Source organism: Mirounga leonina, unplaced genomic scaffold (genome assembly GCF_011800145.1).
Source record: "Mirounga leonina isolate KUSES-001 unplaced genomic scaffold, KU_Mleo_1.0 Mir_127, whole genome shotgun sequence".
Taxonomy (NCBI): Eukaryota; Metazoa; Chordata; class Mammalia; order Carnivora; family Phocidae; genus Mirounga; species Mirounga leonina.
In genome coordinates, this window is record NW_023270316.1 from 52565292 (window position 1) to 52579449 (window position 14158).

The 14158-nt window shown below is 35.7% G+C and overlaps 1 protein-coding gene across 4 annotated transcripts in view; it reads left to right on the top strand.

Moving 5' to 3' along the window:
• AKAP11 (A-kinase anchoring protein 11) overlaps window positions 1-14158 on the top strand; it is a 51587-nt gene that overhangs the window by 12394 nt on the left and 25035 nt on the right. For 3 of the 4 annotated variants that reach the window (XM_035003308.1, XM_035003309.1, XM_035003310.1), the window contains exons 2-6: window positions 2040-2149; window positions 6723-6839; window positions 10424-10471; window positions 11639-11773; window positions 13416-13680. In XM_035003308.1, coding sequence (XP_034859199.1) covers window positions 2090-2149; window positions 6723-6839; window positions 10424-10471; window positions 11639-11773; window positions 13416-13680 — 625 coding nt within the window. In that variant the 5' untranslated portion in view covers window positions 2040-2089. Of the gene's footprint in view, window positions 1-2039; window positions 2150-6722; window positions 6840-10423; window positions 10472-11638; window positions 11774-13415; window positions 13681-14158 lie in introns of those variants that run through there. The other variant, XM_035003311.1, reaches the window with a different exon arrangement.

Below are 14158 nucleotides of genomic sequence, written 5' to 3' on the forward strand. Positions count from 1 at the left end.
ATTTTTCCCTTCCTGCTATCTTCTTCTTTTTTTTTTTTTTTTTTTTTTAACATATAATGTATTTGTTTCAGAGGTACAGGTCTGTGATTCAACAGTCTCACACAATTCACAGCGCTCACCATAGCACATACCCTCCCCAATGTCTGTCACCCAGCCACCCCATCCCTCCCACCCCCCACCACTCCAGTAACCCTCAGCTTGTTTCCTGAGATTAAGAATTCCTTATATCAGTGAGGTCATGTGATACATGTCTTTCTCTGATTGACTTATTTCGCATTTCCAAAGTATCTCCTATAAATTATTTTCCATTTGGTTCTTACGATAAACTTCTTCAGAAAGTAAGTTGATATATACATTGAGGAAACAGATCCAGAGATACTGCAATTTACCTAGAGGAAACAAAGCTAATGAGAGGTAGAATAGGGACACAAATGGTACTCTTCTGAGTCCTGGTATATTGTTCTTTATCTTGGGCTTTTGGGACCTCCCTTGCCTTACTCAAAATCCTGCTTCAATTCTAGTCATTAATCAAATTTTATTGTTAAGGAGACCACTAGGATTAATTCTAGTTCAGAATAGAATATCATCATAATTCTTTGTTAAAAATTAGAATCTGGAAATCTCTAGAGGGAGGTGCATATGTGTGCGTGCATGCATACACACTTTGATTTTCTCTCTACGGTGAAAGAATATAAAATTAGAACTCCACCAACATTTAATTTGTTTGCCGTTCTGATGGAAAGTAGGTTCACGCTTGGTTTTTGCATATATGTCTCTTCATAGTGTAAATTTATATTAATCAGATGTTTTAAAAACCTCAACTAAGTTATTCTTGGTAAGGCCAGTTTGACTGAAACTGTTTCTTAAATTTTATTCATTCAAATTTTTAAATTATTTAGTGACTTAGAATTTAGTTCCTCTTCTCATTCTTTATTATAATGAAATACTTTCCTTCCAAGTCTCTGAACCCCAGAGGGCTGTATTGCTTTGTTCTCCCTGTATGCATAGCGTGAGCACAAGTAGATTTTAAATGGACAAGGTACTGTGATTAGATGTGAATATTGAGTACTTAATGCCCAAGTTGATTTAAGCTTTCAGAGGTACTTTCTTAAAACATTGATAAAAAGTTAAGTTCTTAGTTTTAGAGTTTCTTCCAAGGTCTCTGTGTGCATGTGTGTGTGTGCATGTGTTTTAAGTACTCTTAATCATTTAACTTGGATGTTTTTTGAACTCTGCTCATTGGTGTGCTGTTAAGATTCCTAAATAAGGAGTTTGTTACTGTTTATGGGATTTTATTTATTATATACAGGTTCATAGTCTCATTTGTATATTATCAAATATTTCTGCCCAAGAAATAAGGAGTAGAGCATTCACACACTCACAGTTGCTGTAGGATTCGAGTGACTTTTGGGAGGCAAGAAGGCTGGGATTCTTTTGTGATACTATTTTAGGTTTTCCAAACATTTCTTTCTTTTTTTTTTTTTGTTAAAGCAAAGTTAAAGTTTATTGAGCTATAGTACAAAGCTCCCGAAGAGGGAGGGGACTTGAGAGGGTTACCCACCAAACATTTCTTATTAAGACTTTTTACAAATACTTTATTTGTAAAAAGCAAAACAAAACACAAAGGCAGTGAGATTGAATAGATAAGGGCAGACTACTTAAAATAATTTTTTATGTCTTAGAATTTTAATGTTTTTATTTTTTTTTTAAATGACTGAATTTAGGGGCGCCTGGGTGGCTCAGTCGTTAAGCGTCTGCCTTTGGCTCAGGTCATGATCCCAGGGTCCTGGGATCGAGCCCCGCATCGGGCTCCCTGCTCAGCGGAGAGCCTACTTCTCCCTCTCCCACTCCCCCTGCTTGTGTTCCCTCTCTCGCTGTGTCTCTCTCTGTCAAATAAAGAAATAAAATCTTTAAAAAAAAAAAAATGATTAAAAAAAAAATAAATGACTGAATTTAAAGAAGTTATTTTAGTACAGAATGCTTGCCTGAATCACTAAAATCAGTAAATTAGTTGTTTTCTTTTAATATGTTTTCCTTAGGTGTCTTATGGATTAATTCTTCATTGATTACATACAACAGCAATATAGTTATGGCGACCTTCCAGACTTTGAGAAACAGTCACATGAAGACTAGAGCATCTGTCAGAAAAGTAAGTTCACAGTATTAGATTCCTTTTAGTGATAGTTGTAAAAAAAATGTGGATCATTTTTTTAAATCTTGTTATGCAGCTGATATGATATTTTTGTTTTTAAATGAATCTCAATATTGTAATTAGTAATATTGAAATCTTGCAAAGATTGGCATGTATGAAAATAGTGATAAGAAGTCATGAAGTCAGTCAACCTTATTTCCCAAAGATCACAATGCCTCTCCGTTTCTTCTCAGCAGATAGTTTTCTATCTTCTATCTTCTCAAGATTTTCCGTCTTTTAACAATATAAGCATCAGGTATAAATTTTCTTATGTACCTTTACCTTTGCCCTCAAATATTACCATTTACTCATTTATTCATTCAGCAAATATAAATTTGAGTGTTTATTGTATGCCAGGTCCTGTGCTAGGTACTAGATAATCAGTAGTGAGCAAATTAAATACGATTCCTGATCCTCTTTCTAGTCTGAGGGAGAACCCTCTCTCTTCCACTTAAGACAGTTTGGTTACCCTTCCATTTCTTGACCTTTTTTTCCCTAACATTTTATTATGAAAAATTTTAGGCATACAGAAGAGTTAAAACCATAGCACACCTAAACATAAACTTGCATACCAACCATCCATATTCAACAGTTATTAATACAGCAACCCTTGAACAACATGGGGGTTAGGGGTGCCAACCCCCTGTGCAGTCCAAGATCCATGTATAAGTTTTGGCCCCCCAAAAACTTTACCACTAATAGCCTACAGTTGACTGGAAGCCTTACCAATAATTTAAACAGCCAATTGACACATATTTTGTGTGTTATATGTATGATATTCTGTATTCTTAACAATAAATTCTAGAGAAAAGGAAATGTTATTAAGAAATCATAAGGAAAATACATTCACAGCAGTGAACAGTGTTCATTTAAAAAAATCCACCCGTGAAATTCAAACCTGTGTCGTTCAGAGGTCAACTGTACTTTGTTTTATTTGCTCTGTGTGTGCATGTGCGCACACATACGTGTTTACTTTCTGGCAGAACTACTTGAAAGTTAGGCTTAATGTCTCTTCACTCCTGAATCGTGCTTCTCCCAGGGATTATCGTATCCTCCCACATAACAATTATGCAGTTATCACATAATAATATTGGATTCAGTCTAGACTCCTAGGCCTTGAGTTACATTTGATGCTTATGACTTATTTATGTTACTTTTGGTCTGAGAGTTTCTCCTCTTTTATTTATTTATTTATATATCTATAGATTGATTTCTTATAGGCCAGTTTCTTATACAATGTCCCATATACTAGATCTGTGGTATTTAACTTATTCCTCTCTCTTCTACATTTCATAGACTCTAGAAGTTTGGTGTCAAAGCTTGATTAATTCAGGTTAAACATTTTTGGCAAGACTACCTCATTAGGATGATGTGAGGACAGAATTTCAGGTTCTCATGTGATCAGTGAAGCAAGAATTGCTCAGTTGATGAAGGTAGTAATGCTGCCAGAACTGTCCATTTAAAAGTGTTTTCCATTTTCTAGTTATCAAATAATCTATGAGATGATACTTGGCTGTGTGCAAATTCCTTGTTTTTTTCCCAAAAACTTTTTATCTAATATTTTTGGCATCCTTGATGACCCTTTCCTGAATCTGTTATTTCCTAGAAGCTGCAAAATGATGATTTTCCTAATATTACCATTCCTTTACATTTATTAGCTAGAATTTTTAAAGAAAAGCCTTCTCTCATTAATCTTAAATGAACTACGGTTATCTCTTATCAAGCCTGAGTAAATGCTTTTGAATTACCAATTTTCAGATTAATAATGTGGTGGAATAGGCAAGTGAATTTATTTCCATTCATTTATTCATTTGTATTGCTCTGGATTCATGGATTTTAAAAATACTATGTTTTATAATCTTTTATTTATTTATAGTTACTTATTCATTTACTTATTTAAGTAGCTCAAGGGATCTCAGACGTGGTCCCCTCTGAGCTGGTGCCTATGTCCTATTGTGTTAGGCTCTTAATTCTTTGATCACTTCCCTGCTTTCTAGTGTAACAGATTAACCCAGTTTCACCTTCTACTTTCCCTTTCCCAGACTTGGAATTGGCTATTTCTCCAAAGAACCCCTTCTAGTATTTAGAAACCAAGTACTCTGGGTAGTAGGAGTGCCCATTGCTCCTTCACTGTCATGAATTTATATCAATAGCCTAGGTTCAGATTTCATATTTTTTCCTTTTTTTTGAGTTGTTTGTATCTCAGCCTAAAAACCTGCACTCATTAATGAAAATAGAAAATCATTTAAAATTTAGAATATTTTAAAGCCCACAGAAAAGTTGAGAAAAGAAACCAGTACAATGAACACTATACATACCCTTCACTTAGGTTCATCCTCTGTTAACATTCGCCATACCCGTTCTATCTGTGTGTGTATGCAAACACATGTGTGCACATGCACACACATGCACGCACGCACACACACACTTCCCTTTTGAAACCATGTGAGAGTTGGCTGCGGACATCTCTTAAGAACATCAGCATCATTACTACCACTCAGAAAAATTGTTAATTCAGTAACATCATCTAACATGCCGTCCGTATACAAATTTCCCTACTTGTCTCAGATATCTTTGTTACTTTTACCTTGCTCTTCATCTAGGATCCAATCAAGACTCACGTTTTATTTGGGTATTGTGTCTCTTTGATCTCCCCCCAGTATCACCAGATATCTCCAACATAAAGACATGTATCCTTTATAGTTGGTACAATTAATAAGTAATCTGTAGGGTGATGCTGGCAGAGAGTGAGTATCCTGTTCCCCAGTAGCTTTTAACCCAGTGATAGGATGCATTGATAATCTTTCCCTAAATTAGTAATTACATTGGGATTTACAAATGACATTTGTAAATTTTGTCATTCTGTCCATATTTGTCACCCAGCATTCTTAGTATATGTGCTGCCGAAGCGAGCACTGTCACCCAGCATTCTTATGTAAAGAAGTGTTCTTCCCCCATCCTTTTATCTGTCTCTTTTAATGGATTCATAGATTTTAAAAAAATCCAGTTGTTATAATCCATTACCACTTTTATTCTTTTGATGCCTAAATTTGGCCAGTGGGAATTCCTTCAGGTTGGCTTCTATTTTCTTTTCTTTTTTTTTTTTAATTTTAATTTCAGTATAGTTAACATACAGTGTTATATTAGTTTTAGCCGTACAACACAGTGATTCAGCACTTCTATACATTACTCAGTGTTCATCACAGTAAATGTGCTCTTAATCCCCTTCACCTGTTGCTGCTGTTTCTTTTGAAATGACCCAGTTAGTCCCTGAGCACTTCGTTGCTTTCTGTCACAATTAAGATGTTCAACCCACATGTCATACTTTCTCTGCCTCCAGCCTGGAACCAGCCATTTTCCCAAGAGCTCTAGTTCTTTTTATTGGCAAAATGGTATTTAGAAACCAAAATCTGGGTGCATTACTACTGAGGGTCATTGCTTCTGTGATGTTTCAGTGGAAAAATGTAGTAGGACATAATGTTTAACATGAGTTCATATTGGTAATTCATATTCAAATTTAATACTATATTTTTTCTTTACTGCTCTGGTTTCATATGTATCTCATTTTTTAAACCAAAGATTTCCACCAACTTCTTATTTAGCAAACATTTATTGAATTCATATAGTATGTGAGATACTGAAATCTGAGGAAACAAATTGAGTCAAATACAGTCTGTGACCTTAATAATTGGGTTTAATGGTAGGAAAGACAATTATATAGGAAAACAGTAATGGTAGTATGTTGTGATGTGGATTAAATGACCTCAGTGTGTAGATAATACAGTAGAAACTTTGATTTATTATGACTAAGGGGTGGGAAAATCTTCATAGGTCTTGGGCTGGGTGGGATTTCTACAGGGAAAGATTAGGGAGTAAGGACATTTCTAATAGAAGAGCAGATCAGTAAATCAATGGGAGGAGAATAAAGTAGAATGAAATTAATGTTCTCTTTAAGTCTGACTGTAATACTCATTATTTTCTTTATGTAATGTTTTCCTCCCTCTGTTCCTTTGTGTTTGTGACCTCTCCCCCACCAAATCTGAAAACCTTCCCTCATTTTATCATATAGGTGCCTTAGGACCCGTGAAAAGCCTTAGCTCGGTTATTATCTCTTTTTTCCATCTCTCCACCTTCTTTATGAGAGTAATCACTTTTGTTAGCATGCCTTAATATAGTGTCCACATCATCTTACTCTTCATATAATTGTTGCCAGTGACTTGGAAATCAGGTATGCAGTCTCTTGGGTTTCAGTGTGGGGTAAGAGTAAGTCAACCCAGAGTGAGGGCCTCATGAGCTTCCAGTAGGTCAGATGCCTGGGTTGTGGTGTGTGTGTTTTGAGCATGTCGAACTCTACTTGATTAAGCCCTTTGTTGGTTCTTCTTCACAGCTCAGTTGAGGGCTGTATATATCCACAGGTGCCAAATGAATATTAACTGGAGAGTTAGTGACTCTACATTTAAAAATAGAATATCTCTAGGGTCTTTTACCTTGTCTTAGAATTAAATAAATTAAGAATATCTTTTATTTTCAGAGCTTCAGTGAAGATGTGTTCCAGTCTGTCAAGTCTTTATTACAGAGTGAGAAGGAACTATGCAGTATATCAGCAGAGGATTGTTTAAAGCAGGACGAACATGCCAATTTGACTGAGGTTTGACGTAATACTTTCTGTATCTCTTCCTAATGAAACACAGTGTATTTTCATGCTTCTTTGTAAAGCTGCATCATCTATTTTTAAATTGCCTAAAAGCTCTACATATTAATACATGTTTGAGAAGTACCTGTTTTAAATATTGGCTAACATGATTGTCTTAGTTTATTATAGTGAGCACATTTAATTCAGTGTATAGGCATTGTTGATCCCAATCACTGGACATACAGCACTGTATTAGATGATTCCTTGCTATATTCAATAATTGATACTTTAATACTAAAATTTTCTACTCTTAAACATGAAATATATACTGTTTTCTTTATTCTTTTTTTGTGGTTTTATTAGTTTTCTTGATTATTTAAATTCAGTACTTTGATACAAAATGAAAAAATAGTGATAAATTTACTTTGAAATTAATGTGTTTACTACTCAAGATATACTCCTTGCTCACCTATTTCTTTGCTCCATCAGTGTTTCCAGTCTTTGTTTGGACTTACTACTATGAAAAGAAGTACACTTTCTCCTGCAATATAGCTATAGTCCCATCAACACATTCATGTCACCAAATAAGGGAAGTAAGGTATTAGGCTGTTCAGGCTCAAAAGTGATACGTATGTTAGTTAAAAAATATTTTTTTTTGAAACCAAGGATCTAATTAAAAAAATCGTGATTATTCTTATTTTTGGGAAGGATTTTTCTTTCATCTTCCTTGAGAAACTATATTTGAAGTAGTTCTAGAGGATGGTGAGCAGACGTTTTAGGCCTGCAGTGTTCCCTGACCTGAGCCTTTTCCTTTTGTGTCAGCTAATTTCTATGGCTCTTGACTATTATCTTCTCTGTTATCCCTTCTGCTTTACTTGAGTAAAGCTGAGCCTCTCTTAATCTCCTCAGTTGTTGCCAAGTGTGACAAGTCTGCTATGTCCTTCTGCCCTCAAACAGTTTTCCAGCCTGTATCTCTCCAGTTGCTTACGTAGTGCCTTTCCGAGCCCACATTCTTTGGTGAGGCCTTCCTCGATCAATGGGAAATATAAAACTACTGGCATCTTCAAAACTCCTTGTCAGCTTATTTTCTCTTTTGTATTCAGTGAAAGGAAACTTGAAAGAATAGAAGGAATTTCTGTCTCATTTGTGGGTGTGCATATCTCAAAGTATTTTTTCGAAGAAAGGAAGGAAGTTTGTTTTTGAGTGTCTTTGTTATTGAGTGTCTGTGATGTGCGAGGCACTTTCCTCCATGTTTTCGATTAACCCTCACAACTGTGGAAGAGGAATTGTATCGCTCTAAGTTTTACAGATGAGGAGACTGATTGGCTCCTAGAGCTGAACAGTTTACCTAGAAACCTGGAAATTAACTGTAGTACTTTTGGGAAGTGACAACCATAATTAGAATAACGATCCTGGAGTAATGTAATATTCTGACATGTTTGTGAGTCATCAGAAAGAGATCAAAAGTATACTGAGTGTTCCTTTATATTTTAACTCTGCTGCTTTCCCTTAATTCTTGAGAATTGATTTTCCATATTGCTATCATTTAAGTATTTCATATTTTTAGTCACGGTACTTGCTTAGTCGACAGTTTACCATTCTGTCTTCAGATGGAAATTTTTTCTTCCTATGATGTCAAAGACATAAAGGGAATATAAATTTTAACAATAATACTTTTTTGGGGTTACAAAAGTAGTACATGATGCTTGTAGAAAATTAAGAAATACTGCAAGCATCAAAAAGAAAATGCTTATCAGGGACGCCTGGGTAGATCAGTCAGTTAAGCATCTGCCTTCAGCTCAGGTCATGATCCCAGGCTCCTGGGATTGAGTCCTGCATCAGGCTCCTTTCTCAGAGGGGAGCCTGCTTCTCCCTTTGCCTACTGCTCCCCCTGCTTGTGCGTGCTCGCTCGCTCTCTCTCCCTCTCTCCCTCTTTTTGACAAATAAATAAATAAAACCTTTAAAAAAAAAAAGAAAATGCCTATCATTAATTTTATGAATTAGGGGGAAGAAACATGAAAAAAGTAGAAAAAAATAAGATCACTTACAATTCCATCATCTAGAATTAATCTCTGCTTATCTCTTAGTGTATTGCCTTCTAGTACTATTTTTCATGCATGTTTTTAAAAATAAAGTTGAAATGGGGTGCATACCTTGTATCATTTTTTCTGTAACTTGTCCTTTTTACTTAATAATGTGACATGTTTTCATGCCATTAGATATCCTTTAGAAATTTAATTTATATAATTTTCTGCAGAGAAATCACTGTATAAGGGTGTTGAAGGAAATAAGTGATAATATCACAGGAAGTCAATAGGGAGTCTTGGGGACCTACCCCAGGAAGGCCTTTCTGAGGGGGTGACATTTAAGTTGGATCTTGAAGAATGAGGAGGAGCGAGTTATGTAAGCATCCAAGGACTAGAGACCCAGGTTGAGGGGGTATTACTGCATAGCTCTTAGGCAAGAACATGCTGGGCATGTTCTAGACCCAGAAAGGGGGCCCATGTGTATGAATAAAAGTGAGGGAAGGTTGAAAGCCCCAGCTAACCCAGATCCTGGGGGCTTTGGTTAGGACATTGCAGTGGGAAGCGTGGAAGGGTTTTGACAAGGGAGTGACATGATTATTACCGAGACCAGGTGGGACGGGACCGTAGCGCAGATGAGAAGTGACGGCAGGGAGAGCGGAGAGAGGTAGATGTGTGGGAGATATGTTTGCGGAGTAGAATTGATTGAACTTGCTAATGAAGTGGATATGGGGAAGGTTGAAGAGCTGCATTATGGAACCAGATCTTTGGTGACAAACCTTTGTGATGATCTTTGGAAAAACGAATCATTTTGTCCAAGAGAGCCAGCATTTAAAAACTTTACTTATTTATTTTTCACATTAACATTCTTAGTTCATTAATCCTCTCGTGAAAAATCTGCACAAGCACCACAGATAAAGCCACTGCAGCACCTTTTCTCCTTCTGGTGTCCAGTCTCCAGCTCGCTTTTTGCCAGCACCAGCACTGGCTTTTGCAGCCCCCCTGACTCTCTTCATTCTGTTCTTGCGTTCCTTTCACTCTTTTCTTGATGTCTTTTCCTTCTTCTACAGGCCATGTCTTGCGAGTCTGTTTGGGTTCGTTTTTCTTTGCATAATCCAAGGAATCATAAATCATGCTAAAGCCAGTTGTCTTGCCACTACCAAAATGGGTTCTGAATCCCAAGTACAAATATGACATCTGGTGTGGTCTTGTACATTTTGGCTAGTTTTTCCTGAATTTCTGTCTTAGGTACTGTTGCCGTTCTGGGATGAAGGACATCAATGACCATCTGTTTCCCCTGAAGTAGTCAGTTGGTCCTGAACTTCCTGGTCCGGATAGTTAATGTGTCGTTCATGATGGCGGCCGAGCCAAAAATGTATTTATTTTTAATCGAGGTATAATCGACATGTAACCTATTGGTTTCAGGTGTACTACATAATGCTTCAACATTTGTATATAACAGTCAGCATTTTAATGTTTTATGTGCTTTTTTCTATATCTCAGCTCTGTCAATAATCTAATTGTGATAAGACTTAAAAACTCAAATTAATGGAGCTTTATTCCTTTCTTATTCAGGTCACATTTCTAGGTTTTAATGAAGAAACAGATGCTGCTCATATACAGGTATGGTCAACTTACTGAACTGGAAAAGACCATGGGAGATTATTTGGAACAAATTTTGAGACCATGAAATTTGCCTTATTAGCCCAAAATTTACATCTTTTTTTTTTTTTTTTTTTTTTTACCTTCTTAGTATTTGTGATTGCTGTGTGTTTCCTTTTGTGGCAGTAAAGTATCTCCCAAAAGAAAAAGTAATAACCATTTACTTCTTTATGAATAATGCCTGTCAGGTGATAATGAAAACTGCTGTGTGTCTTGATTGTGCCCTTGCCTGAAGGAAACCATTTAGACAGAAGGCACAAGAGAAGACGTACTCCTGAGAACATAAGGCTGCAGGGAGAAGTGTTCAAAGTATTTCTCTCTTAGTCTACTTCCTCTTTGAGAGTTACTGATAAAGTCATGTTTATAAAGGAAAGTACTCTAGGAGGGGTCAAAGACATTAATTCTTTCACTGGGTAAAGTATTTATATAAAGGGGGCACCTAGGTGGCTCAGTTGGTTAAGCGTCTGCCTTCCGCTCAGGTCATGATCCCAGGGTCCTGGGATCGAGACCCGCATTGGGCTCCCTGCTCGGCGGGGAGCCTGCTTCTCCCTCTCCCTCTGCTGCTTCCCCTGCTTGTGCTCTCCTGCTCTCTGTCTCTGTCAAATAAATGAATAAAATCTTTAAAAAAAAAAGTATTTACATAAAAAGGACAAATGAGAAAAAAAATCTGTTTTCCTTAATATCTTCATAAATTTTCAGTCAGAGTCTAATACAATACCTTGGAGAGGAAAGGCAGAAAAATAGATTTCTATTTTACAAATATAAAACTTAAGCTCCAAGAAGCACGTTCTACTTGGAAGAATCCCTATATGTGGGAAGTGTTCCATGATTAACCTGAAGACTGCAGGTTGACATTTACAGATGCTAATTGTCATGGATGTGTGAGGTACCATGTAAAAATGCTTTAGAGTTTGATGTCCGTACTTTTAAAGGCTACAGAAATAGGTATTAAAATATTTTAGTACATTTTATTTTTGAGTTAAAAAATTGTGTATGATAAGCTACATATGTTAATTATTTTGAACTGGGAAATATATTAACCATAGACCTTGTAGTTTTGGATAAGGCCATGCACATTATAGGAATCTTAACAAAAGTGTTATTTATTGTATTACTCTTTTAAATTAGGATTTAGCGACAGTTTCTTTGGAACTTCCAGATCTTCTGAATTCACTGCACTTCTGCAGTCTAAATGAAAATGAAATTATTTGTATGAAGGATATAAGTAAATCATCAGATATAAACAGTGGTCCTCTAAATCAGGTAACTTTTATATATCATTTCTAATGTGTTTTTCAGGGCAAATTTTACAATGACATTGGATAGAGAGTATTTAACTTTTAAATACTTGGATGAAGTTTCTTTTTTTTTAATGCTATCTCAAAGAAATAAGATTTGTAAGAAACATAACTCAGGAAGCTTTGAAATCTCTGAAGGCTAGAATAATTTTAACCATGGCTTTAAATTAGATTTTAAATTAATGTGAAGTTCCCTAAATGATATGCAAGTACATATTAATTTTTTTCCTAAAAACTCATTTCTGGATTTCTTGAATTACTTCTACCTTTGTATAAACTATAAGATCTTTTACCCCTTTATGGCCAATTCCAAATTTATATAAATATTGTGTTCAGTGTTTTAGAGAACATACTCTAACTTGTTTTCTGTCAAAAAAAATTTCATTATAAAGGTGACATCTGAAAGATGTATTCTTTATAAATAAAAATGTCACCATTTCAGACAGGTAGGTAGTTTTATAACATTCGGCAACTTTAATTCTTTACTAAGTATTATTTTGTTGATAATGCATCAAAGAAAAATGCTTTGCATGTTTTATCTCCTAAAAATTAATCAGTAGGTTTAAAGCTTGGATTACTTATTCCAAGTATAAAAGGCTACTGTGTTCATTATGAGGTCTACAGGTAAAAGTAGAACTGCTTTTACCTCATTTCCTTCATTATGCTCTTCATTTATATTAACTTTGATTTATTTGCTAGGATTACAGAGAGGTGATCAGCTATTATATTTAATTTCTAGCTTTTTTCACTGAGTCATTTGTCAGGATTTGCATTTTTTTAAGATAATATGTATGGAAAAAACTGATGATTTATATTTTTAATCAGAGCTATAAACGTTATTGTAAAATTGTAATACAAAGAAATTTAGGTAAAAGGAGGGGAAGATTCTTTTTTTTTTAAATTTTATTTTATTACGTTAATCACCATACATTACATCATTAGTTTTTGATGTAGTGTTCCATGATTCACTGTTTGCGTATAACACCCAGTGCTCCATTCAATACGTGCCCTCTTTAATACCCATCACCAGGCTAACCCATCCCCCCACCCCCTCCCCTCTAGAACCCTCAGTTTGTTTCTCCGAGTCCATAGTCTCTCATGGTTCATCTCCCCTTCCGATTTCCCCCCCTTCATTTTTCAGGAGGGGAAGTTTCTTTTATGATAGGGAAGGTGGTATCCTGCTGGAAGCTACTGGAAAATGGGATACAAAAATAGAATAGAACCTGGTTCCTGCCGTAGCTCTAGCAGTTTACGGTTGGTGAGCTAGGTTAATGAACAAGGAAACTCATGGGGCTATATAATAATATAGGAAAACATAATTGCCAGAGATATGGATAGTAAGTTCTGTAACATTTCAGGAGATAGAATAGGTGGAATTTGAGTAGCGACGAGAAAAAGATTGGGAGAAAAAGTGATTGGGAAGTGAGAAATGTAGAGAAAGAATGAAAAGAATGAACAAAACCAGGGAGCCTCTCAGGATGCATGCATTTCTTTTTTTTCCCTGAGATTGTGTTATTTCTAGGCTTCACTTCCAGATAATATGCTTTGTATGTATAATATGTTTTGAAAGTAAAATTATTTTTATCTAAACTTTCATCTTTCCCAAGAGTCAGCAATCTGGAATGCTCTGTGTCATGAGAGTGTCACCTACATTACCAAGACTCAGAATTGATTTTATCTTTAGTCTCCTAAGTAAATATGCTACTGGTATAAGATATACCCTGGACACATACTTGCATCAGAAGCGCCAACTTGAGACTGCCAAGGAAGATGATGATGATACCAACCAGTCCGTGTCTTCCATAGAGGATGACTTTGTCACTGCTTTTGAGCACTTAGAGGAAGAAGAGACCTCAAAGCCATATAATGATGGTTGGTTCTTTACTAGACTTTTTCTTGAAAAAGTTTAACATTCAGTTTTAAAAGTTTTCAGGCTGAGTTCAGTTAAATTCATTTTGAAATTTGATGCGATGTAAACATCTTAACTTCTTTTTTTTTTGATTGTGTAAGGAATTCATTTCCTTTTGATTTTTAAATTGTTATCTGGTTCTTAGTTTTGCTATTTCTGTTCTTATTTTGGTGGTACTGTTCAAGCACTGTTTACCTCATTACATTAAGTGGTTGGACCATGCCTGGGTTCAAATTTGAGAAGAGTTAGCTGGTGGAGGGACCATGTTAGTGTTTCCTAACACATGTGACAAGAAGCTAAGCATTTCATAGACCAGGTATTCCCAGATGTGCGGTAAAATGAAATTATTTTAGTAAAAGGTATATTTGCTCTCAAGTGTGATTTGGGATGAATCTGGTAAACCACATAGTGTAGAAGACACTTACGGTACAGATATTTCAT